This window comes from Annulohypoxylon truncatum (assembly GCF_022578515.1).
Source record: "Annulohypoxylon truncatum strain CBS 140777 unplaced genomic scaffold F4807scaffold_22, whole genome shotgun sequence".
NCBI classification, from domain to species: domain Eukaryota; kingdom Fungi; phylum Ascomycota; class Sordariomycetes; order Xylariales; family Hypoxylaceae; genus Annulohypoxylon; species Annulohypoxylon truncatum.
Window position 1 is genome coordinate 312,307 of NW_025953808.1, and position 23,425 is coordinate 335,731.

General features: G+C 49.1%; 7 protein-coding genes across 7 annotated transcripts; 4 read left to right on the forward strand and 3 right to left on the reverse strand.

Annotated features, from left to right (window-relative positions):
- Positions 1 to 58: 58 nt before the first annotated feature.
- On the reverse strand, positions 59 to 4,289 carry F4807DRAFT_431210 (Arginase/deacetylase). The gene is made up of 2 exons (XM_047998477.1): positions 1,660 to 4,289; positions 59 to 1,608 (listed from the first exon to the last, which is right to left on the reverse strand). The coding sequence occupies exons 1-2, from the start codon at positions 4,093 to 4,095 to the stop codon at positions 544 to 546; spliced, it is 3,501 nt and encodes a 1,166-aa protein (XP_047852926.1). The 5' UTR covers positions 4,096 to 4,289; the 3' UTR covers positions 59 to 543.
- Positions 4,290 to 5,126: 837 nt separating this feature from the next.
- Positions 5,127 to 6,155, forward strand: F4807DRAFT_452341 (nucleotide-binding protein; the record flags this gene model as incomplete). The annotated part of the gene is made up of 1 exon (XM_048000321.1): positions 5,127 to 6,155. One exon carries the CDS (start codon positions 5,127 to 5,129, stop codon positions 6,153 to 6,155), a length of 1,029 nt encoding a protein of 342 aa, XP_047852927.1.
- Positions 6,156 to 6,215: 60 nt separating this feature from the next.
- Positions 6,216 to 7,148, reverse strand: F4807DRAFT_150935 (glia maturation factor beta). The gene is made up of 4 exons (XM_047993209.1): positions 6,909 to 7,148; positions 6,739 to 6,841; positions 6,525 to 6,658; positions 6,216 to 6,465 (listed from the first exon to the last, which is right to left on the reverse strand). Exons 1-4 carry the CDS (start codon positions 6,909 to 6,911, stop codon positions 6,277 to 6,279), a joined length of 429 nt encoding a protein of 142 aa, XP_047852928.1. The 5' UTR covers positions 6,912 to 7,148; the 3' UTR covers positions 6,216 to 6,276.
- Positions 7,149 to 9,731: 2,583 nt separating this feature from the next.
- F4807DRAFT_431234 (Argonaute siRNA chaperone complex subunit Arb1-domain-containing protein) lies at positions 9,732 to 12,289 on the reverse strand. Its single transcript, XM_047998478.1, has 7 exons — positions 12,270 to 12,289; positions 12,187 to 12,222; positions 11,545 to 11,995; positions 11,426 to 11,492; positions 11,355 to 11,372; positions 11,016 to 11,297; positions 9,732 to 10,964 (listed from the first exon to the last, which is right to left on the reverse strand). The coding sequence occupies exons 3-7, from the start codon at positions 11,966 to 11,968 to the stop codon at positions 10,097 to 10,099; spliced, it is 1,659 nt and encodes a 552-aa protein (XP_047852929.1). The 5' UTR covers positions 11,969 to 11,995; positions 12,187 to 12,222; positions 12,270 to 12,289; the 3' UTR covers positions 9,732 to 10,096.
- Positions 12,290 to 14,093: 1,804 nt separating this feature from the next.
- F4807DRAFT_151085 (inositol polyphosphate multikinase) lies at positions 14,094 to 15,571 on the forward strand. The gene is made up of 2 exons (XM_047993210.1): positions 14,094 to 14,326; positions 14,386 to 15,571. The coding sequence occupies exons 1-2, from the start codon at positions 14,226 to 14,228 to the stop codon at positions 15,512 to 15,514; spliced, it is 1,230 nt and encodes a 409-aa protein (XP_047852930.1). The 5' UTR covers positions 14,094 to 14,225; the 3' UTR covers positions 15,515 to 15,571.
- Positions 15,572 to 16,165: 594 nt separating this feature from the next.
- F4807DRAFT_461739 (Clp1-domain-containing protein) lies at positions 16,166 to 17,680 on the forward strand (the record flags this gene model as incomplete). Its single annotated transcript, XM_048001723.1, has 3 exons — positions 16,166 to 16,201; positions 16,259 to 17,333; positions 17,394 to 17,680. The coding sequence occupies 3 exons, from the start codon at positions 16,166 to 16,168 to the stop codon at positions 17,678 to 17,680; spliced, it is 1,398 nt and encodes a 465-aa protein (XP_047852931.1).
- Positions 17,681 to 20,551: 2,871 nt separating this feature from the next.
- Positions 20,552 to 22,293, forward strand: F4807DRAFT_461740 (putative isomerase YbhE; the record flags this gene model as incomplete). Its single annotated transcript, XM_048001724.1, has 4 exons — positions 20,552 to 21,105; positions 21,258 to 21,723; positions 21,780 to 21,887; positions 22,042 to 22,293. The coding sequence occupies 4 exons, from the start codon at positions 20,552 to 20,554 to the stop codon at positions 22,291 to 22,293; spliced, it is 1,380 nt and encodes a 459-aa protein (XP_047852932.1).
- Between the last annotated feature and the right edge of the window lie 1,132 nt (positions 22,294 to 23,425).

A 23,425-nucleotide genomic window follows, 5' to 3' on the forward strand; every position in this document is an offset into this window, starting at 1 on the left:
AGACTGCCCACGGTAGGTGGTCAAGAGTACTAGCATATGCCCCAGGCAAGTCGATTAGTCAAAAAGGTATGAAATAGTTTACTGTTGTTGGACTCGATAGAATAGTATACATCAACAGTCATGACCAAAATTCTTGAAAAACCAGTATGTACTAGTTAATTAGCTATTGTATGTGCCCACCAAGCCTATCGACCATGCCATACCCTGCCTGAATAATGTCAAAGACAGCCATTAACTTGCAAAAAATTGACAAATATGTCAGACTCAAAAGTCGACTCAAAAGCAAAAAAGGGTATCGTAATAATAATAAACAGAATCGCTAAAACCGCCCCCCTTATAAAAGAAATTCGATCGCTCGATGATAGGACTTCAAAATCTGCCCTCCCTGTCCACTTCCAGTCCCTATCACACATGAAACACAATATTCTTCAGAGTCCTTCCATAGTTGGAACATCTGAGTATACTATAGTATACCAGTGTCTACTTGTTCCGAGACGATCGGCGCAAGTTCACTGGTGATTGTCGACGTTTGTTAGGAGCTTCCTACGCTCCATTGCTTTCCGCCTCAATCTTGCGCTTGGGACTAGTCGATGCCGGACGCGGCTGTTGAGCCGGCTGGGGTGAAAACGGGATTTCTGACGTGGCGGTGAAGTTATGCCCGCCATGTCGAGCGGGTGTCGCCGGCGCCGATACTGCGCTAAAAGCCGGCTGCAAGGACCTGCCTCGTTGAGCTGGAACATCTGTATTAGGCTCCAGGATTTGGACAGGCTGTGATAACGGGACAGCGGTGGGTGGTGGGCCGTTAGGCTGGTAGTGGACGAAGCCCGGCATGTTTCGGGCTGGCCCTGGCGCAGGCTGGACTGGCGAACTTGAGGCGAGAGGCGGTTGGCTGTACCTAACGGGCGTGAAAGTAGTAGGCGCCTTCGTCGAATTAGATCGAGCAGGCTTAGGCAACTGTGGCGAATCACCGTCACTAGCTTCCATGGGTATGGCAGATCCAGATCGGCTACGACCATTTGAGCTGTTGTCACTGTCCTGCGCAGCCCCAAAGCGAGAAGCGAGCCTTGCCACATTTCCATTTCCGTTTCCATTTTCAGAAACGGCTGGTTCTGCCGACATCACCCTCTGTCTCTCGGCTTCCGCTACCTCGGCCTCGGCTCTGCGCTTAGCCTCCCTCTGTTCCGTAGTCAGCACGTTAAACCGGATCCTGTTAATTCCCCTACGAATGATCACAGTATCGGGTGAGCTGTCTTCTACAGGAGAAGAACCCGGTTGATCCTCCTCTACAGGTGGAGGAGGGGGTGGCACTTCGGCAGACGGGGTCGGTCCTTTCGAAGGCAGAGAAGCGCCCTCCGTCTTGACAGATGTGGTGTGAGGCTTCCTCGGTGCTCGCGCGCTTTCCTTCTTAGGTGCTGCTGGTCGGGTCTTCTTTACGTTCAACGCAGGCACCTGACTTCGTGCACTCATCGATGACTCGGGTCGTACACTCTGCGAGGTTGAAGGTCTGGGAATTCCGCCACCTGTTCCATTGACTGCCAGCAGATTTGCCTCGTTGAGCGGTTGAGCCGCACCAGGAATATTCTTACTCGGAATGCCTCTAGCGAATGCCTGTAGACCGCTGTTAGCTGGCATTCCAGTATAGATTGAGGAATGTCTTACCTTCTCAGTTGCCAGACCGGTTGGCCCTCCAACTGTCTTCCTACGAGAAGTAGGGTCATTCAACTCGGAGTAACTGACTGGCTTTCTTTCGCGTAATGACTTTCTCGTGCCACCTACAACCGAGGACGTATCATCGTTGGCTTGGTTGCATTGCGCAGCGGATTGGCGCTCGCGTCTACCCCTGGCTGGCGCAGTCCTGAGCTCTTCAGGCCTATGGCTGTTGATCTGACGGTCATTCGGAATGAGTAGCTTGCTTAATTCATGAGCAGCGACATTCCAGGGGACGTCAGGAGGCGGCGGGCTCGGTGGCCGGTTAATCACAGCCGGCGTAGAAGCAACTCCCGAAACAGTACGCCGTACCTTCGTTGGATCAACGGCCTTTGCACAGGATGCCTGCGTAGGGGCAGAAAAGTTCCCAGGTGTGAAGTTTCGAGGCTTCCTCGGTAGCGGCTCGAGAGGTTGCTCAGTCATAACAGCGTCCAGTCGATCGAGCTCGGAAGCAGACCACCAAGTCGGATCATATGGGAACCCCGGCACCTTAAGCTTCAGTTCATTCCCGTTCAAAGTGTTGCGTCTGCTGACCGAACCAACCATGCTGCTCATCTCGTAACTAAGTCCGGCAGGAATTTCGCTCTTCGGTGGCAAAGGCTCGTTGCCAGCTAAACCGCTCAGGTGACTGAAGACGCCTGAGTAAAGGGCGCGGTCGCTATATCCACCCTCGAGAACACTAATAATGCGGCCATCGATATCAAGGCCTTCTTCAGAAGCCAATTTGACCAGGTCCCTGGTAAATCTAGCGTAAAACTCGGTCGGGACGTTGACTTTGTGCCGTTGCATACCGCCACTCTCCCACTCGCTTGCATCAAATCCACCAGAGACAAAGATGGCGGCTTTAGATGTCTGTAAAGAGCCACGCAATCGATCAGCGTGTGTACGGAAGAAGACTCGCATCTTGTCGAGCAGGACAGAGTATCTAGATCGATACAACTGCCAGAATTCCTCGAGGGTCTTCCACTCCTGCAGATGAACGTTCCAGACAGATTGGCCATATGCATTCTCGATACAGACGCTCGCGTTCTTGATGACATTATCATCGCCACTCTCGCAGGGGAAGGAATTGATGTCGTGCAAACTGAAGTATCCAATTGCGGTTTTCTTCCACATCGCCGCATTCCCCTTTAGCGCCTCTCTGCGTTTGTTATGTTCCCATGCGATGGATTGAGATCCATCTCCGTGATGCAGATCAAAATCGATGATCGCGGCATGGGTCATTCCGTGGTTCTGGAAGGCGTGCATCATACCGACATGGACATTGTTAACCCAACAGAATCCCGAGGGGTATGAGGCGGAACAGTGGTGACCGGGAGGACGAACGGCGACAAAAGCACGTTTGTGGGGAGAGTCGTTGAAAACCTCGTCCACAGCTTCGCAAACCGAACCGAGAGCTCCTTCGATGGCGTTACGAGACTCGGAGCATAGATACAGGTCTCCCGAGTGGAGTTCCTGTGGAGGACCGTCGTCCCCTCGGTTCATCTCGGGTCTGCGTACCTCGGTTTCCTTGAGGGCGAGGTTTTGCTCGGCGGTGTCACACATTAGCTTTAGCTCCTCCATCCAGCGGGTTCCGTGGACGTTGGTGACGGTCGAAGAGGTAAGAGAAAGAATCCGCTGTGATTTGCGGATGTGGAATGGGACGGTGGGGAGAGATAGAGGGTCGAGGTGAGGATGGATGGGGTATTTTCCGTCGCAATGACGCTCCCCAAGTCGTATGTAGGCCATCGACAATCCAAGCACGCTGGCTTGGATTCTCTCCGGGCGTTCGACAATGTCGTTAATATTTCCTCGGGCACTAATGGGCCTCGAGTATCTGTGGCCGTAGCATGCGTCGTGGATAATTACCACGGTATCTGATGGGCGTTGGTCCACGGTGTTACCGTGGAGCAACCCCAATTCTTTCTGGAGATATCCACTTGCTACCGAAGCAGCAGTGGGAGTAGGCCTCTCCTCCATCGTGGGTTTGGAGAGAGAAGGTGATAAAAGGTTGGCGGCGCTGCCGCGACGAGAGGGTGCACGGCTTGGTGTAATGCCGTTGGAAGAGTGCAAGGAATTCATGGAAGTTTTTCTAAGTAGAGAGGGTGTTGATGAACGAGACTGGGAAATAATCCCGTTAGAAGCGGATCGATTGAAAGGACTGCGAGACGATGTTCTAATTTGTGAGCTTGGAGAAACAGAAGACAATCTTGTAGATGTTGTGGGTGGTTGCGAAGTCGCACTGGAATTTGGCGAGGTAGATAATCTTCTAGTAGTTGAGGAATTAAAAGGTGATGTGGAAAGCGAAAGCTTATTCAAGGACTGTAGAAGTTCTGCATCGTCGTGGGTGGCCTGGTTGTTCGATTCTGACGCTCGAAACTGAGCTCGACATCGCTCGGGTGAAGCCATGATTTCGGCTTCTTCATTCGTAAACCTCCAGTAACCTGGGAGCTAATACTATAAGTTACAATGGTATTTCTAATAATCCGTCTTTCTATATAGCTTTAATACTTGTCAAAGAGGGGTCTGAAGGGAATTGAGGGCGTAATTCCCCCGAAAACTGGGAGTTGACGATTTTAAGGGTTGTTCGTTGTCACATCAAGAAACTTGTCGCGCGTCGCGTTTCGATGGTTGACATAAAGTACTAAAATCACGTGTAAGTACCTACGCACTGGGTCTCACTAGCCCCTCTGCCCCTCTATTCTGACGTAGTAATTCTGCGCCCTATTCTAGAACAATAATGTAAACATTGAATTTAATGTTTTTGTTTATACGTTTGCGAACGTTAAAAGAAAGTAAATAGAGAATCAGACTTATTTAACGAAAATCATATTTAATTGAAGACAGAGAACCTATAATATTTACATAGAATCATTGGATTAAGCGTTTCTCAATGATACATAATTCCAAGGGTCATATTATGGCACTTATGTACCACATGTGTACAGTTAAGCATGATGGTATCACGGATGCAAGCTCTTTATGAGCACTGCACGCAACAATTACTTATATAGTCATTACATACATATTCCCGCTATAAAACACTGTAAGAATCCAATTGGTTCAGCTATGTATTGACCGGATCTCAATGCTCCAAAAGAGACATGCAAGCAAATGTACAATTACATAATTAAGTACCTATGTACCTTTAGAAATCCATTAAAAAAATGCATGTGGCAATCTTACAGAAATCTGCCCCGCCAAGTGACATCCGAAAGCGCACCAAATGCACGCTATATTATCGATAGCGTTTGAGGTTCTACCGGTTCTTTACGTGTGCATCGTCTCTTTTCTTTCCGATTTCTAAGCAAGCCTCATACACTTTAATCAACCACCTGCCCAAATTTACGAAAATTACCTACTAATTTAAACAGTAACGACCCCTTTTGCAGAATACGAACCTCTAATCTCAAAGGTCCTAAAACTACGATTCCGGAACGATGGCGCCCTCGTTAGAAGAGCCCGAGCCCGTCCAAGACGTCCTCGATAACCCTCTAAAGGAGCGCCCCCAGCTCGTCGCCCCCGAACCCGAGCACTGCCCAGGCCCCGAGTCTCAAGACGCAGGCAAGGCCGACTCCTGCGCGGGTTGTCCGAACCAAGCGATATGCGCCTCAGCGCCCAAGGGCCCCGATCCGGATATACCGCTGATTTCGGAACGCCTGTCTGGAGTCAAGCATAAGATACTGGTGCTGTCAGGCAAGGGCGGCGTAGGAAAAAGCACCTTCACGAGCCTGTTGGCACACGCCTTCGCTACCAACGAGGACATGACTATAGGCATCATGGACACAGACATATGCGGACCTAGCATACCCAAAATGATGGGCGTCGAGTCGGAGACCATACACATCAGTAGCACAGGCTGGTCGCCCGTCTGGGTTGCAGACAACTTGGGCGTAATGAGCATACAATTCATGCTACCTAATCGCGACGACGCGGTAATATGGCGTGGTCCTAAAAAGAATGGTCTGATCAAGCAGTTCCTCAAAGAGGTCGAATGGGGCAACATGGACTTCCTACTGGTTGACACACCACCGGGTACGAGCGATGAGCATCTGAGTGTCAACAGTTTTCTGAAAGAAAGCGGCATAGACGGTGCTGTTATGGTCACCACCCCGCAGGAAGTGGCTCTACTAGATGTACGAAAGGAGATCGATTTCTGCAAAAAGGCGGGGATACGAGTGTTAGGACTAGTAGAGAATATGAGCGGCTTCGTGTGCCCCAAGTGCACGCATGAGAGCCAGATCTTCAAGGCTACTACGGGGGGCGGCGCGGCTTTAGCAAAAGAGATGGGTATCCCATTCTTAGGCGAGGTACCGCTAGACCCGAGAATAGGCATGGCATGCGACTACGGTGAGAGTTTCTTCGATGCTTATCCCGATAGCCCGGCATGTAAAGCACTCAAAGGCGTCGTTAGAGGTGTTGCGCAGGAGATAGGTCTCAAAGCGCACGAAGTATTGCCTGATGACTGAAAAATGGAGAAAAAGAATAGCAAATCAAGCTAGAATCATCTTGCTACATTTGGCAACAGGGAATCCCTCCAATCTCAAAGCTTAACCAATCCAATATGAAAGTCACACGGGGCCAGGCAGCCTATTCGGCGCCTAGCTTCGCCGGAATCCCTTCCAAATCATCGGCGTCCTCGATATCAAGAATCTTGCCAACCTCGGCCGTATTCCTCATCAACTCTTTCGCACCCGCATACATCATACGGCTCTCGGCATTGCAAGTGTTAGGGAGGTAGTACAGGAGGACGTAAGGTACGGACATACGGCCGGATGGCTGCAGCACGATCAGCATGTTTCAGGGGTAGAGGTAGGGATAGCGGTGGGCAGAAATACAAGAGTTAGAGGGTAGCTCAGTAGTATGTAACGCGGCGAGTTGTCCGGTAGTTCGTCGGCGATCTCCTCAAGGGATTTATACACTATCTTATCCTCATCCTGCTTGATCTCGTGCGTCTTCTTGTCGATGTAGTCTATTGGGATTTGCGTCGTATTAGCTATAGGCACAACCCGTTTCGAGCAAGGTGCAGTTTACACAGGCAGACGTACATACAAATGACAGCTTGGGGGCCACTCGCTCTCGACGTAGTTAAGCGAAACTTGCGTAGGTGGTCTTTCGTCTCCTGGGAGAAGGTGTAGAGTCTGGCTTCGGAGCTCTAATTGAAAGTCAGTACAGAGAATTCTACAATAATTAGGCACGTATGTAATTTCAGAAGGCTTTACCATCTTAACTCCGTTCACCCACAAGATCCCACAGTTTGTGTATGGTACCTTGGAAGAACTTGGAAGTAGGTATTTGATATAGAGTTTGCTAGGTCGTCTATGTAGGAGTATATAGAAACAATAGCGTTGTAGGATCACAGGCGAAAGGACGGCGGACGATAATAGCTAACCCCGCCCCCACCATGACGAAGATCGACCTACCAGGGATGGATTCGGGGCATTCGTGTCAAGTGTCTTAGCTTACCTAAGCTGTACACCATATCCACATAAGTACTTACACAAGCCTCTCTGTTATTTTATGAATGGAGAATCTAATCACAGCATTCAATTCGTCGGCCATATCGAATTTATTATTAGCTAGACTTGATTCTCGTTTCAATATAATAAAGCACTTATGTAAGTACAAAAGGGGTTTTAAGACGAGGAGAGGACGACGAGGGAGAGTAAAAATAAGACGGCGACAAACAAGATCACCAAAACTCCGAACCGATAACCACATCCAAAGTCCAGCCGAGTAGTTCCCTTTTCCCAGGTAGTTTCTGGATAGAACCGATGGCTTGACGTACTTGATATTTATTTTCATGTTTATTGGATGTTCCTTTCCACATCAGTTTCCTTCCAATGCTTAAGATACCCCATTGCCTTTGAAGGGGGCTGAAAATAGAATCCGCCCCTGAAGTATTATATAGCCAAACCCTCCCTACTCCCTACCATTCGCAATAATTCTCAGAATATGCAACCCATCAACTAATCCATATCATAACATCATAAACACCTCGGGGTATAAAAAACCTACCTATCCAGCGAATATTTAACCATTGCTCTCACGCCTATCGAGGGCCTTCGTGGCTGGGTGGCCTGCGTAAAGGGGTCTCGATGGTATCCGTATGATCGCGTATTTTATCGGCACGAACGAAGTAATAAAAGACGTATTCAAATTCGGCAAGAACATGAAAGTTGACTTCATCAGTAATGTATCTCTTTCATTGGCACCGCCCCCGATCTTTCCCGATGACGGCCCTGAGACACCCTCTCCCCGTACGGACCAGGCCATGCCGGCAGTTGCTGCGGGTACACCATCACCACAGAACCTCCCGAATTCCTTCTCTGAGTCTCGACGCACGCTCGCACAAAGAGCGTGAAATGTATAGCCCTACTCTCTCGTTAGCACCAGGAGACCACCGCCACCACCACGGCAAAAACTAAAACAAAACCCACCATAACATAACGCAAAACGCAATCAGCGTCTGCACTTCCGAGCGATACGACGAGTCGTTAATAAGCACCTTATAACTCTCCGGACAAAAAAACAACGACGGTCCCAGCCTCCTCCCGCCCTCCCCCTCGGCCCTAGCATCCGTCGTCCCGTTCCTCACAGCCCAGTCCGGATCGCTTGGGTTGCGCGGCCACTCATTACACGGCTCGACGCTGCGCTGCACGCTGCGCCACAGCACGCAGCTATAAAACAGCGCGAGGATCAGAGCTAAAAAGATAACGAGCTGCGCGCCGACGTGCGCGCCCGGGTGTATGCCGCGTCCGGGCGTACTCTTCCTCCGCAGGAACAGGACGAATAGCTCGGCGAGCGTCCAGGCCGCCGTCACTGCGGCGATCGGGATCGTCAGGATCCCCACCCCGTTGCCGTCGTCCCAGGTCCGCGCGCCGCTGAGCCCGAGGAGCACGGCGCAGCACGCGAGGGAGGCGCACTGCAGGAGGATTTTGGCGCGCTGCCAGGATCGCCCTGGGGCCGGTGGCGGGCGGGATCGTCGTCGGGGATCCATCGATCCGTCTTTGCGTGCGTGCGGGCGAGCGGGCAACGTCTTTCCGAATTATCGATTACCTAGGTATCGATATGTACGATGTCGCTCCTTTTACGTACGTAGATGCAACAGGTATATTATTTTGTGTTTCAAACGAAATAACCGCGCGAAGAATGGGTACGTTAGGTGATGGGGAATGGATAATCGACGATTATGAGAACAGATGGGTTAGTAATGATGATGGTGATTAGAAATTAGATGGGGAAAACATAGCCGGGCAACCATAGGTAGGTAAAGCGAAAAAAAAAACTAAGGGGCCAGCAGGACGAAGAGAAAGGATAGGATCGGCGGGAATAGAAAGAAGCGTGTGTGAGAGGAGCAGAGACGGGTTCTCGACTCATATTGCTCAAGCGAAGCAAGCAAGCAAGCAAACACAACTCGACCCATCCACTTCGGTCCGTGCCGAGAAAACGGGCAAGCCAATGCCCAGCGGTCTTGCCTCACAAGTCCACCCTCCGCCAAACCTTCGCCAAGGTTTCTTGGGTGGGATGCTCGAGTGAGATCTCTTCGTAGTTAAATTGCCCTGTCCGGGGGGGTATAAGACGTCGAAGCACACCTGTCCACCCCCTGATAAACCGCATTCGTAGCCTCGCCTGTGCCTGCCCAAGACAGGTCCGCCTGCATGAAAAAGTCAATATATCGTCGGCAGTGAAGATGGGCGGATTCCCTCGTCATCGCCCACCTCGTTGGTGTTTTCTAACGAGACCCACGGGCGAATCAACCCAACCCGCAGAAAGGGGGGCTGGCTACCGTTAGGTAGTACTAACGTGAAAGCCCAGCCGCCGAAAGCTGGGCGCCGCGGCATGACGCCCAGCTCGCGAGGAGAAAAGCCAAGAACGTGCCATGCTTACTTTTAGGTAACGATACGGCGCGGACGAGCCACGCCAAGGAGCGAACCGGCACAATTTTTCCTATGCCACGACACGCCCCGTGTCTGCCAGGCCGCTAGGCGCGACGGCACCAAGTGATCAAGGACGCCGAAATCCAGGAATTTCATGACCATCACAGCCGCCAAGTCATTAGGACATCGTAAGTGTCATGCGAGCGGTGATAGTAGCAGTACATACTGAAGTCGGGAGTATTGGCGTTTCCAAGACAAAAAGCCCTAGGCAGCCTTAGCCCCAGAAAAGAATTACACAGGTTAGCCATGAAAACCGTGGAATTATTAAGGCCGTAAATTTATTTCATTCATTTGCCTTGCGGCTGACTTTCTTAATGGGTATAGCAAAGGGTATCTCAAAGCAACCGTCGCGATCCAGGATACCATTCCACTCCTAGATGCCGAAATCGAAAGCATCGTCGAAGCACCTAACAACTGCATGCTCATATGACTAGTCCCCTTTCACTCCTTTCATCAGCATGCCAAGCACGTCACGACGACTTCGGATCATCCACTGCGAATTCGGCGGCCATGGCCTTGTCTTCGGCGTCCGGATGAGAAACAGACGGAGGAGGTCGTTCGTTGGGGACGGGATCCTTCCAGCCCTCCATCAGCATCTGCGGGAGGAATACATCCCAGGAAACACGAATATCTTTGACTTCCTTGATGAAGCGAAGGCCAATGTTGAGTTCGCATATCACTGCTTTGATCTTCATGCCCTTTTTCATCTTTTTAAGCAGTTCTTCCTCGAGGAGAAACTCTTGGTACCCCCAATTTTGGGTATTAAATTGATCCGGTCGAAGTACGTTGTTGTAGCCGTGGCCGATGATAGCCCTCTTTAACTGAAGTAGGCCACACGGTTTGCCCTTGCCCTTGTGACCGGCAGCCTCGAGTTCTTCTGCAACTATCTTGTAGCCGCTCGGGTGGGGAATACGTATAGCGTGTACCTTGTACGTCTCTTCATACGTGCTGATGATACGAGTAGCAGTAGGATTGTTAGAACGCATAAGGCGCTTCTGGATCCATTCTTGAGCCGAGGTTAGGACCGCGACACGGAATACAACTACTTTGTCATAGAGTTCCCCCTTGAGTTCTCCCTGGACCTTGTATATCTCCCCGTCACAGAAGAGCTCTTTGCAAAGAGTGTTGAAATTGCCTGGCATTTCCAGAAGAAGCTCGTGCGCGTAGCGCAGGTCAGATGGCGCATAATCGCAGAGTATTCTGGCCAACTCAATGTTATCCTTGTACTTGGGGCAGACATCGTGCATTGCGACGTAATTGAGGAAGTTTTTAACGAGCTTTGCAGCCAATTTGTTCGCTTCCTCGTCGTACATGTATATGCTCGGGACGACTCGAGATCTACGAAGTATTAGCCTCTATGTTACAAACCTGATTCCATAACAAACTTACAGGAATCCCCTGGCGATGCCATCAAAGTCAACGACCCAGTTATCAGGCTCTGCAGGGTTATAAAAACGACCACCGCCACCACCGACGAAATCGGTCGCAGTCATCTGGCGAATCTCCTCCGCATCCGCTTCAGCTAGAGCTTCACGATCCTCGGCAAAGCCGGTGAACTGGCGCGGAGATGCATCAATACCACCAAGCCATAGGTACTTGTTGAACAGCATGGTGCGTTCGCTGTCCATTCGACGGCTGGCCCGGTATCGCTGAATGCATTGTTCGATACGCCTACGTTTGGTTAGCTATTGAAATTCTGTATAAAATTATAAAGGTGACACCCCATACTCGGAAAATGGTCGTGACCTATTCAATAGTTAGTATGAAATAATAATTCATATTGCAGTTAGTATGCTTACTCGGCATAGATCTCATTCTTCTCAAGGGCTGCTTCGGCAGGGGTTATAGGCGCATCGGCATAGAATTCTGGTTCGTGTTAGAAATGGATTTGTCCTACATGGATTTACGAAAGGCCTACCTTCGAAGCCAGTGACGCCCTTGCGGGCAGCCGCTCCCTGCTTCTTGTTCTTAGATCTCTTCTTCTTCTTCTTCGGCTCGGACTCGGCACCTGGCTGAGATCCCGCATCGGTGGCACCGCCAGCCTTGTCACCGTCGGAAGCAGGGATGCCTTCGGGAACATCATGAGAGGTATCATTGGTAGCCTCACCGTCACCGCCGGGTTCGGTCTGATCATGCTCATGCTCATGCTCGTGGCTAGGCTGAGAAATATCGGCCTTTGCTCCAACGGATATTCCCTTACCTTGATTCGTGTCAGACTGACCGCTGGTCGATTCATCCACAGCCGTGGCATTGTCGATGTCGTTAGTCTGCGGAGATGTGCCCTCCGCCATGATGGGTATTTCACCCGATTCGACGGGCGTATCTTTGGGCAGATCTGCCATGTTGATGCCGTAAATATCAAACTAGGGCTGAATATGCATTAGTAGCTGCATACCCCGGTCGAGGTTCTAGAAAAGTGCGAGAAAGTTGAGAGAAAAATAAAGAAGCAGGGCAGTGACTGGGTGATGTGAGGCTGAGGTGCATAAGCATAAGGCATGCGTGGGTTAGTGTAAGGAAGGTGCCGGTGCTGGTGCCTTAACCGCCACGTAACTGCGCGTACCTTTTTGACTCGTTCTTTCCGTTCTGTCCCAGATACCTCTAAGGAGGTAAGCGAGACCAAGATGTGTCGGGAAAAATACCTACACTTCAATGTTGCAAGGGATATGACGTATTAAAAGAGCAATCAGGTAAGGAAATAGGATGATAATGTCACCGAAGTGTTGGGTACCTTAGTATGTCAACGCAGATGCTTGATTACCTAAGGTAGTATGTCAGAATTAGAAGTCTACTAGTAAGAGTCCTAGTGTTGGTGGTTTTTTTATGTGTGACTGTTGGTAGGCTTGGAGACACCCGGTTGGCGTTGTGTCTGAGAAATCTCATGAGGTTTGAGAGGTTTTCCCTTGTTGGGCACTCTCTGAGAGAAGATGTTTATCACCACGTTTGAATTACCTTACTACAAATTGAATACCTACCGACACTCCAAAAATGTGATCTATATGACAAACATCCTTTAGAGTCATTTTTGACACAGTAGACAAACGCAACAATGTTGATTGTCTGCCGTTCGTATAGTAGTTTAATGCTGGGTGGCCGTTTCCGATGTTGTAACGTTCGTGCACAAAGTTTAAATATCGGTAAGAACCTTGAAGTGATAAAAATATCTAAAAAGAACTTACCTTGCTAGTTTGTATATTTAGCAATAACCTCCTCGTTTCACCACATGAGATTCTTGATATTTCAGAGCTGAAAATGATGATATGACTAGATGATCTTCACCTTGCAGATTCCCTGCAGCAGTCTGTCTTACACATGGGGGTCAACGTGAGGTGCAGCTGATGATAAGTCGTCTAAGTCGTCTATTTGGTAATTTGGATTCCGAATTCGAATCTGATTAATCGTCCGTCGTAACACTGCCCGGTTACTCAGCTATGTTCGCAATCTTTTCGCAGTCTTTCCGAGAAATACTGAGGTAAGACATGGGTACACCAGACGAATACGCAGGTGTTCCAGGTGATCTTTCACATACCTGGTGATAACTGCAGCCTACTAAATGGAGTAGTTGGCTGAAGTTTGCCTTGCCCGCGCCCCAAGTTGCCATAATGAGTCAAGTGATTGCGGCAAATGGCATCCGAGGCAGATTATTACTAGGGTACTTTTCAATTGACAGATGTGGCTGAGCCAGTAACATTCAGCATATCCCTATCTTCCTGGCGAAGTGCCTTCCCGCCACTGGAAAGAGTGGGTATTCCGTCCCATCCGTTTTAGGGCAGAGCTGATAGTCAGCATTTTAATTGGTTAAAACGTTCTAGGTTTGAAGCATCGCCCTTTTAAGTCGTGCAGCTTAAAGATCTCGCTGCACTTGCTGCGGTCGAATGTTTGGCTGAGACTTGCGCAATACTGCAGTGCTTTTTGCCCTTTCTATGGTGGCCCAGCTGCGCTGCATCATGTTATACCAAGGATGCTATGTTATGCACATTTATTAGTACTTGTATACGTAAATAGGTACGTGTAACTTATTACATCGTATATCTCCACGTTTTTATATTTGGACTTAGTTACATATCTACCTGGTACTCGCAGTCTGAATGTACAGAGCTGACTTGCACTAAACAGTCTAAAGTAATAAAGTAGGCGCGGGCCTTGATCTAAGCGGAACCCTGTCGGACCTTCGACTTCAGGGACCCTTGAAATTACCATTTCTAGCACCTTTAACTTCGATCCTTCCACTCCTTTGTAACGGCTTGTTCTGCTTGTCCCACATTGAATATTAACCTTCCTGAATCTCTTACTTTCACGACCCCGTGAATCAAATCTTCCAACAATACACGTGAACATCCATGCGGATCATGCAACATAAGCTCATCTAGTAACATCACTGGATAATACGGATCTCCCTTTTTTTCTACAATACTTTGTCAAACTATTTCATTGTCAATTTTAACTCCTATTCCTTTATACATCTACCCAACCTCCTAGGCCGACTTTCAGCCTTTGTCCTTCGTTCATCCACTATTAAACCTCAGGACAAGAGAACATAAATTTATTGGTAGCATGCAGAACGAATAGAATTACTACTGGATATTACCAACGTAAGAGAATATGTTGGTCTCTCGAGATACTCTCAAGAATGGTGGAAGCAAAGAACGGGAACTACCCAGGCGGGATGACTTAAAAGATTACAATTACGCAGTCGCTGGACAGTATGCTTTGCCCTCATTCCTTCTATTTTGTCTGTACACTAATATAGTTTTGTTGACAGTGCTGGGACCATGTGCGACGCGGATGGAGAGCTGTTTATCAAGCCGTGTACGCAGTCTGAAGTCGAATTCTACGAATCAGCGCACGCACTGCATCCCGATTTTGCAGAACTTATGCCTATGTATATAGGCACCTTATCCCTCAACAACTCTACCGATCAGGCTACGATACACGCGCAAATACCGAACCTCGTTGAGCATGCAGACATCCCCTTTTCCATGAAGGAGGAAATCCAATCGCATCTACACCTTGATGATCGCACACCCGTAATCGAAGCGCCTGTTGAAAACCCAGTTATATCTGACAATATTAAATGGGTCCCTAACAAAACGCGGAAGATTGCGACGGATCGGGCAGTGGTGCTAGAGAACGCCTCTTTTGGCTTTAAGAAGCCTAATATTATGGACGCGAAGTTGGGCGTCCGATTATGGGCTAATGACGCGCCCTTAGAAAAGAAGGCACGATTCGACAAAATCACCGAGGAGACAACTCATAAGAAATTCGGCTTTCGCGTGGCAGGAATGAGAGTATACAATGGATCCACTGACGAATCGGAATTGGATAAGGAAGGATTCAAGATCTATGACAAAGACTGGGGAAGATATACCGTGAATGAGGCCAACATAGCTGACTCATGTAAAAAGTTCATTTTCAACGAAGCTGCTGGCATCGACGAAGAACTTGGCAAGACCGTTGCCGGACTATTCGCGCAAGATCTACGAAGAGTACAAGAGGTCCTCGAGAAGGAGGAAAGTCGGATGTACTCTTCCAGTTTGCTCTTCGTCTTTGAGGGCGATGGCACGGCACTAAGAGCAGCTATCGAAGAATTGAGGGCCGACGCTGCCATACCAACAGAAAAAAGAGGCGCTACGCGAGGCCCTGTCTCTAACCTTAGAGTGGATAGTGGCATAGGCATGAACGAAGAAGACCTCATCGAGACCGCGACTTTGGAAGACTTTGACGAACTAGAAGATGACTCGGACGAGGAATCGAGTCTTCCAAACATATATTCCGTGAAGCTGATCGATTTCGCACATGCAGCATGGGAACCGGGCCAGGGGCCAGACGAAAACGTGCTTCTTGGCGTCAGGAGTCTCGCGAAGATCTTTGAGGATATGTCGGAGTCATAGACTCGGGTAAGAGGGGACTAGAATCCGGAATAGAGTCGTGTAGACGACCCGGAAGATACATATCATGTGCATAGCCAATCCAATGGCACGGAACATTGGATGGGCGTAAGAAGACTAAACCGGCGTCCGGTGGAAGATGTCTCTCAAGATACCCATTACTACTTCTCCAGCCTTTGCCATCATAGAGAACCGCTCCTCGTAGGACTCTTCTTCACGATTAATGAAATATATATCCATATCTAAAGTTATTCTATGTTTTGAAATGTGATGAAATATGGATATATCCCAGGTATCCTTCGGAGCAAAAGGGGTTATTTACGTACATACCTGGTAGATACCTAATGTAAGGAAGAGCTACTAGATACATGGGTTAGGTAGAGCTATTGGTCGAAGTAATTACCCCACGCCTCGTTAAGTACCTGCATACCTAGCTACTCAGGTACGCCCGGCGCTGCGCTGGTTTGCCCCGCCAATGGAAGCTGCAAAGAACGGCCTTGGAAGCTTGGAAGTTAGACCCACTTTATATGGATAGCATTCAATTCGAACCTTAGCTCTGTAGCATGCGGTTCATTTTCAACCCGTCAACATTCCGAGAAATCAACATCTTCCAACATCTTAAACATGCTTCAATTTTCGTAGACAAACATCAACATGTCGATTCCAGGATTAGGAGAGATACCATCGGTTGTGCGTATTCTATTTTTCTACAAATCCACTTCAATTAACTAGCTAATCTTCAAATAGGCAGACCCGACTACCTCATCTGCTGCCGCCACATCGCCAACTACTACGGAAACACTCCAACCTTTCTGGGAATACCGATTCGAAGTTCCGCATGGATCCACTCTAGATATCAAACTCCTCTCAGGAACCGCAGAGAAGGATGGCACCGAACTCGCCCCAAATACACCGTACACTTTTACGGCGACGAAGTCCAAGATAAATACCTGGCATGGGTGTACTCTCGAAATAGTTTGCCCTTCCGGGACCTACGACGCCTATACCTCAGAGCCGACAGCGGACGAGACACCTATGGTCAGCTACTTGAATTTGCATTTTAAACTCGAAGCCATTCGATGTGCTGCAGAGAAAGCAGGACAAATGGGACCACGAATACTGGTCGTCGGACCGCCGAATGCCGGTAAGACGAGCTTAGTAAAGATGCTCACGGGATGGGCCACGCGCATGGGTCGCCAACCACTCGTCGTGAATACAGACTGTCGTGAGGGTATGCTCGCATTGCCGGGTTCGCTAAGCGCTGCCGTATTCGCGACTATCATTGATATCACGACGGATTGGGGCAGCACGCCAAGCAGTGGACCAAGCGCTATACCTGTCAAGCTTCCCATCGTGTACAATTACGGTTTAGGGCAGCCCGAGGAAAACATGCGACTTTTTAAAAGAGTAATAAGCAGGCTGGCTGTGGCGGTAACCTCCCGGCTCGCGGAGGACCCCGACGTAAAGACATCTGGTCTGCTGATCGACACGGGCGGTGTCGGCGCTTCTAAGGGAGGTTACGACCACATAGCCCATATAGTGTCCGAGTTCTCAGTCAACATCGTAATCGTGATAGGCTCGGAACGTATGGGCAGCGAGATACAGAAGAAGTTCACAGGGCAGAAAACCACACTAGACGAACCCATCACTGTGGTCAGCCTGGACAAGTCTGGTGGCGTCGTGGAAAGGGATTCAGGATTTCTGCAGCAGGTCCGCGAAACAGCTATTAGAGAATACTTTTTCGGCAATGCGAACACCACATTGAGCCCGTTTACGCAACAAGTCGACTTCTCGGCTTTGTCAATCTGGAGAGTTAATGAATGTATGGATATACCCCGTGCTACTAGTCACTCCATAGGCAATCATGCTAACAAACATCTAGCACCTAACTCGGCGGCGCTCGAAGATGAAATTTATGGCGATGTAATGCTAGAGAAGGTTGAGCCGTCGCTCATGATGCAAAACTGCCTCCTTTCAGTTGTCTACGCATCGGTCCACGACCCGGCAGACACCATCCGCGATTCCAATGTTATGGGATACGTGTACGTCGCCGACGTCGATGAGAAACGACGGAAGCTTAAAATTCTAGCGCCAGTGAATGCCCGTTTAGGGGATAGACCCCTTCTTTGGGGGAGCTGGCCTGAGCCCATGGTTAGTTTATTGGGTTAGGTCTCAGGTTAGGATTTTTACTATTCCGGGGACATGCAGAGCACCATACCCATAATAAGCTTGTGTTATTCCGGCGTACAAAAACTCGACACGGATTTTTTTTTAGATATGACAAGAGGAAACATGACGAATAACAGGAAAGAGAAACCAACCACTTGACGAGAAATGAAAATGGCGATGTTAGCGAGGGCAGGTAGATCGACCCGTACGCAAAGTTGGGTTTGGATCCTAACGATAACTCGACATGTCCACGTAAGATGCCCAAATGGATCAACAATTAGAAGACGGGCAACTCCAAGAACACACCAACGAATTGATATAGAGCTTACGGATGTAAATTACGACGCGGGTGGCAAGAGTGGCATTTTGGTACTATCTACAGGCACTATTGCCTGTTTCAATCCTAATAACTCCTTTATCACCATTGCTATTGAGCCGATTTGGATATTTCCCTGAGCGCTGATGTCTTTACGCGGTTAAAGCTATGGTTCCAGATCTCCTACTACTGACTACGCCTATTCAAGGAAAAGTGTTCGATGATCGAGTCGCCTAGATATTAATGAGTTACCTCAAAATCATGAATAATACACTCCACCGTGACGATTCATGGATGATATGCTTTCAATCATCTTCAATCTGCTAAATTGTTGTACCCAAGGGAAGATCTATGACTAGAAAACTACTTGGCAATATTTAGGCTCTTAACTCCAGCTGTTAAGATTCCTACACGTTAATATCGGCTATGAGGCACAGGATCGGTCCCAAATCAACATCCGAAGTGGCATTGCTTGAGTAGTTGTCATTGTTTCAAGATGACACGAGGTTTCTCCAACCGCCGCGTTTGGCACCTTTCCTCTTGTCTTCAACCACGAGGCAAGGTAACACTGTCAAGCTCTCTATTACGGGAATTTGATATATGTACCTAAGGTTCCATTCTTCTCGTGTCCGTCTCCATGCCAGCTCACTCTCAACACGCGAAGCGCGATGGTTATTCTATGAATAATGGGAAATGAAGTTGGCGTGGATAGCAGCTCCTGCAGACCGCAGAGCCCTTGGGGTGTGAATGTTACACGGTCATTATTTGGCGATCAAGAGAGATTGTCATCTAGACATAGCTGGCAGCCATGTGGACTATCTCTTGGCTACATGCTTCCAAATCTCCGATGTTCCCTTATTGCTTAGGTGGACACACATAAAACACAACCACCTACACAATATGCCTACATAGACGTGAAGGCTCTTCGCGTTGGTCACTTGGCGGAACCGCTTGAGGTCTTGGCGTTGACAGAAGTGTAATGTGTGTCCCCATAGAAACTTGGTCATATGGAAGCTAATGTTCCTGCACTAATATCGTTATCCAGGTTGTCGGCGGACTCCCTATGTTAATGACGGATAGTAGTAGTAGCGGAACTCGGATATCGGATCGTTTAGGCTTATGAACCGCGATGGCTACCCTGAGATGTTAGATGCTAGTCTGCATAGGAATATTTCTCCGTGGACGCAAAACCCGATACCCACGGAGAATAAGATATCTACTCAGCAGCATAGATAGAAGTAGGGCATGCGGATATGGAGTCATCTTGATGTGTTTTTGCTGATTGGTGCTCCCGTCCGTTTTCTGCAAGTAACAGAGACGATTTCGACCTATTTGGGCTTGGTCATAACTCTTCTCGTCTTTCGATTACCAGGTTGGGGCAGTGATTAGAAACAAGGCCTCTTCCCGTCTTTTACTACTACGTCAGGGTTGCAATTGTGACTGCGCTGACTTGCTTGCAGCAGGTAGCCTTCTGCGACTCCACGAGTATTTCTCAGCAGCTCAGGAGCAGCGCAGGGGTAGTAAGTAGAATGGCAGTCTATGATTTGAGCACGGCATAGCAAGGTATTGGGAGACAATAATACTGATGATGTCTACTTAACCAATTGCGGCGGGATACCCAACACGGCGTAAGCGCTGTATTGAACGTGTAAGGATACAACCTGAGCGTTATAGTCACATCATGAACAGCTCAAGTGATCTCCGCGTTCGGGACTTAGCGATGCGACACGATTAATTGACTTTCAGGGCGATGACACCCTCTGAGCCCCTAGTCTTCGGTCCCTTCCTACCATCTCCGGCCAAGATCAATGCTTATACTATTTCCCTAGGGCAATCCCTATCCGCCGGCGGAATATTTTTGCTGTGCCTACCTAGGCAGGTCTGAATTATAATCGAATCTTCGTAAGTCGCAACTAACGTTTGAGGGTTGTGTAGATCCTCCAGTCGCCTGGGAAAGAGTCAAAAGTTGAGACGAAGCGGCATAATGATCGATCCTGGCAAGAAAAAGAAAAAAAAAAGAAAAAAATACCCCTGTCTGGCTCTACCGGAAATCTTCAAACTTCTAGTCACTTAAGTTACTAATGATTTGCCCTGTCTCTTCTTCTCCACCATTTTTTCCTCCGCATTGCAACGCTATCTCCCGTGTGCTACTAGTCTAGATTTTACTCCAACCTCTTCGACTTTGCTTATTGGAGCCTGACGTGAAGGTATGCTCTCTTCACACTCGCCTCCTCCAATTTCTTACCCCATACCCCTGCAGCAGACTAAAAAGTTGTCATCTCTGTAACCAAAGGTCCTGAACAAAAGGATCTCTGTTGGGATGGCCCCCCTTCCCTTTCGCATCATCGGTCTCCCGACCCCCTTGCTCCTAGACTCGGCCGGCTTACACAATTTTTCCGGATTTCATGCAGTACCGGACCAGGATTCGGTGCAAGGACCCTCCGGTTAAACCTAACCTAGCAAAAACAGACGGGGGACACTGACGATGTTGGAATAGTAGCTGAGCACAGCGAATGTAGTGCATCTCCGGAGGGGGGAGACGGACATAATTCAAGATGACGAAGTCTGGGCATGTTTCCATTGCCAGAGCCCGCAGAATTAGCTTAAGAGCATCGATCTGGGTGACTTTTCTGCTCGCCTTCCTCATCCTCACCCGTCAGTTGACTCGGTTCAGTGACAGTCAGTTGATCGACAAGTCGAAGCATCCAACCATGTGGAAAGGTATCTTCCCCGCAGGGCTGCTGTCCCTTGGATTAGCTGGTTCGGCATCCGCTACCCTCCTTTATGTGGCCTCGTATGCCGGTACCGTCACGACGCTGCGACTAACCTTGCCTGACGGTGACTACGTCGACGGCACTGCTGCTACCCTCGAGACCATCTCCAATTCGACGGGCTGTGGACCGAATCCGTCGTGGTTAACGCTCGACTATTCCAAAAACTTCCTCTTCTGTCTAGACGAGGGATTGAACGATCCTTATGGAGGCGTGACATCCTTTTCCACCCACGATGACGGCACACTCACCACACTGAACAGGCTCGAGGTGATACAAGGCCCTGTTAGCATAGCTGAATACGGTGTTGGGGGGCACGGACTCGCTATCGCACACTAGTAAGCCAACCCTTCTCCCGTCTCCTCCGCGTACGGCGAACGCGTTCGGTGGTTCGCAGTCCACTCCTAATGTCTTGGCGTCACCTACAATATCAAATCATGGGCACCGTCTAGATAAAAGGGTTTCCGTCATCACTGACCAAGCTACCCAGTTCCGGTTCTAGTGTCAGCGTCGTCGGGTTCGGTCCCGAGGGCAATCTCACTCTGGTGCAGAATGAGACATATACGCTCGCGGCACCTGGGCCTAACGCTGACCGCCAGGAGGCGCCGCACCCGCACGAAGCGATCCTGGACCCTACCGCCTCGTACGTGCTGGTCCCAGATTTGGGGGCCGATGAAGTGCGTATCTACCAGGCCGATGCTGGTACCCTCGGGTTGACCCCTATCGCGCCCCTTACTGTGCGACCCGGGTCTGGCCCGAGACACGGTACATTCTTAGTCACCCCGGAGAAGACGTTCTTCTACCTCATCTCCGAGCTGGCGAACTCGATTACCGGCTATGAGACCATCTACAATGAGAACAAGACTTTAAGCTTTAACGAGTTGTTCTACATTCCTACGCACGGCGAGAATATAACTCTACCAGAAGGGACGGGCGCTGCTGAGATTGTCGTGTCGGTGAGTGTAACTCGAGAGATATCAGAATTTGAATTCTCAGCTAACATGATCTGCAGCCTGATGGAAATTTCTTAATCGCGTCATCTCGCTGGGAGTATTCGTTCAATATCACGAACTTCGATCCTAACAACAGCACGTTGATCCCTTCAGACCCACTCATAACTGTAAGTATATAAGGGCTATCTACCTTTATTTCGAGATTGCTTACTCCCACTCTCTTTCACGTGCTCTACTCCTTGCTACTTGGCTGAGGTTTCGTTCACTCACGAGACTCATCTCTTTCCGGACATATAGATTACTGACTCATGGATGTCGTAGTTCTCTATCGACCATGTCACGGGCAAATTAACCAAAGTCCAAGAGTTCGCTGCTGGTGGTAGTGGGCCTCGGCACTTCTCCATCAGTGCGGATGGCAGCTTGGTCGCTGTGGCGCTCCAAGCGGATGGCCGCGTCGTCCTCATCAAACGCGACGTCGAGACGGGCAAGTTCGAGGACTACGTCGCGTATGCGGACATCGAAGGCGAGCTGACTGCGGCCATATTCCGCGAGGATTATCCTACCTTCTATTAGTTCTAGACTGCAACTTTACCTACCTAAATTACGTGTTTATATAGTATAAATGTATGTACGTCGTACGACTCATAGAAGCAACTAGCCCCTCTTCGTGGGCTGGTTTCATCCTCGTAAACCTACATCGTGAAGCAAGTCTGAGTGACCAATAGCCTATCGATACGAACGGTAACAATACATATATAACTAGGTATGAGATTATGTAGTTACGTATAATAAAATCGTGCATAATAAGATATACCTAGTTCTTAAGGTCATGTGGTGAACTTCACCGAGCGAGCCCCCCCCCTGGAAAGCGCCGCTCCAAAACCTTCCGGAGCCTCATTCACGAGCCCTGAGGGGGGGCGATGCGAAACGTACGTTGGAGCCTCCTGCGGGGTTCGAGCCAGTAGCTCACACGATATATATTGGGAGGAGAAATATTGCGAGTGCGGGGGAAGGGGAGGATTTTAATATACCTAGACACGTAAGTAAGCGCTCTGGAAGTTTGGTAAGCCAGGTAGGTCAATAAATGAAGTTGCCACGGGTGAGATTAAGTTTTTTTTTTCACCTTCTCGGAGACGAAAATAGAAACCCAGCGCTCGTCTTCCGGGATACAAGGCCTGGTCTGGTCTAGGAACGGAAATGTGTCACCCCTGGGAATGCGCGTACGTACCTGCTACTCAATGACGGAATTTAAGCTAATGTATGCTGCGTATGGAAGATTGTTGATCAGGGGCGAAAGCCCGTTCACGTTAGATTCGTCATCGGCGCCGTTCGACCTCATCATAGATAATCTCCTTACGGTAACAAGACGACGGCGGAGATGCTTGGCAAGCCCGTATCTAGAACAGGATACGGGAGATCGACAGAGTAGGTACCTACTGGTAGAGACTACCAGACTGCCTGGGAGACGTTAGGGTCATGATTGCGTAGCACCCCTTCCGTCGAAAGAAGATCAGTTCTTCTTACAACGGAGCTGAACCAGGAAACTGAAGATTCGCGTAATATATTAGCATCGCATAAGTACATCCTGTATGACTTACAGCTTGGTCCACACCGGAGTAGCGACCTGGTCACGCGTCGAAGAGGCAGACTGCGGCGCTCGGTAACGGTACCAGAAAAAGCTCGACATGCTATGTATGTCTTGTAA

Excerpts from the sequence above, each read along its gene's own strand:
- F4807DRAFT_431210 (XM_047998477.1), bottom strand. The coding sequence starts at position 4,095 with ATGGCTTCACCCGAGCGATGTCGAGCTCAGTTTCGAGCGTCAGAATCG. Across the intron at positions 1,609-1,659 it reads CCGGTCTGGCAACTGAGAAG|GCATTCGCTAGAGGCATTCC; the intron begins GTAAGACATTCC and ends AGCGGTCTACAG.
- F4807DRAFT_150935 (XM_047993209.1), bottom strand. Across the intron at positions 6,659-6,738 it reads TGGCCCCCAAGCTGTCATTT|ACTACATCGACAAGAAGACG; the intron begins GTATGTACGTCT and ends AAATCCCAATAG. Across the intron at positions 6,466-6,524 it reads TGAGCTACCCTCTAACTCTT|CCATCCGGCCGTATGTCCGT; the intron begins GTATTTCTGCCC and ends ATCGTGCTGCAG.
- F4807DRAFT_431234 (XM_047998478.1), bottom strand. The coding sequence starts at position 11,968 with ATGGCAGATCTGCCCAAAGATACGCCCGTCGAATCGGGTGAAATACCC. Across the intron at positions 11,493-11,544 it reads GGGCGTCACTGGCTTCGAAG|AATTCTATGCCGATGCGCCT; the intron begins GTAGGCCTTTCG and ends AACACGAACCAG. Across the intron at positions 10,965-11,015 it reads GGCATCGCCAGGGGATTCCT|ATCTCGAGTCGTCCCGAGCA; the intron begins GTAAGTTTGTTA and ends AATACTTCGTAG.
- F4807DRAFT_151085 (XM_047993210.1), top strand. The coding sequence starts at position 14,226 with ATGTTGGTCTCTCGAGATACTCTCAAGAATGGTGGAAGCAAAGAACGG. Across the intron at positions 14,327-14,385 it reads AATTACGCAGTCGCTGGACA|TGCTGGGACCATGTGCGACG; the intron begins GTATGCTTTGCC and ends TTTTGTTGACAG.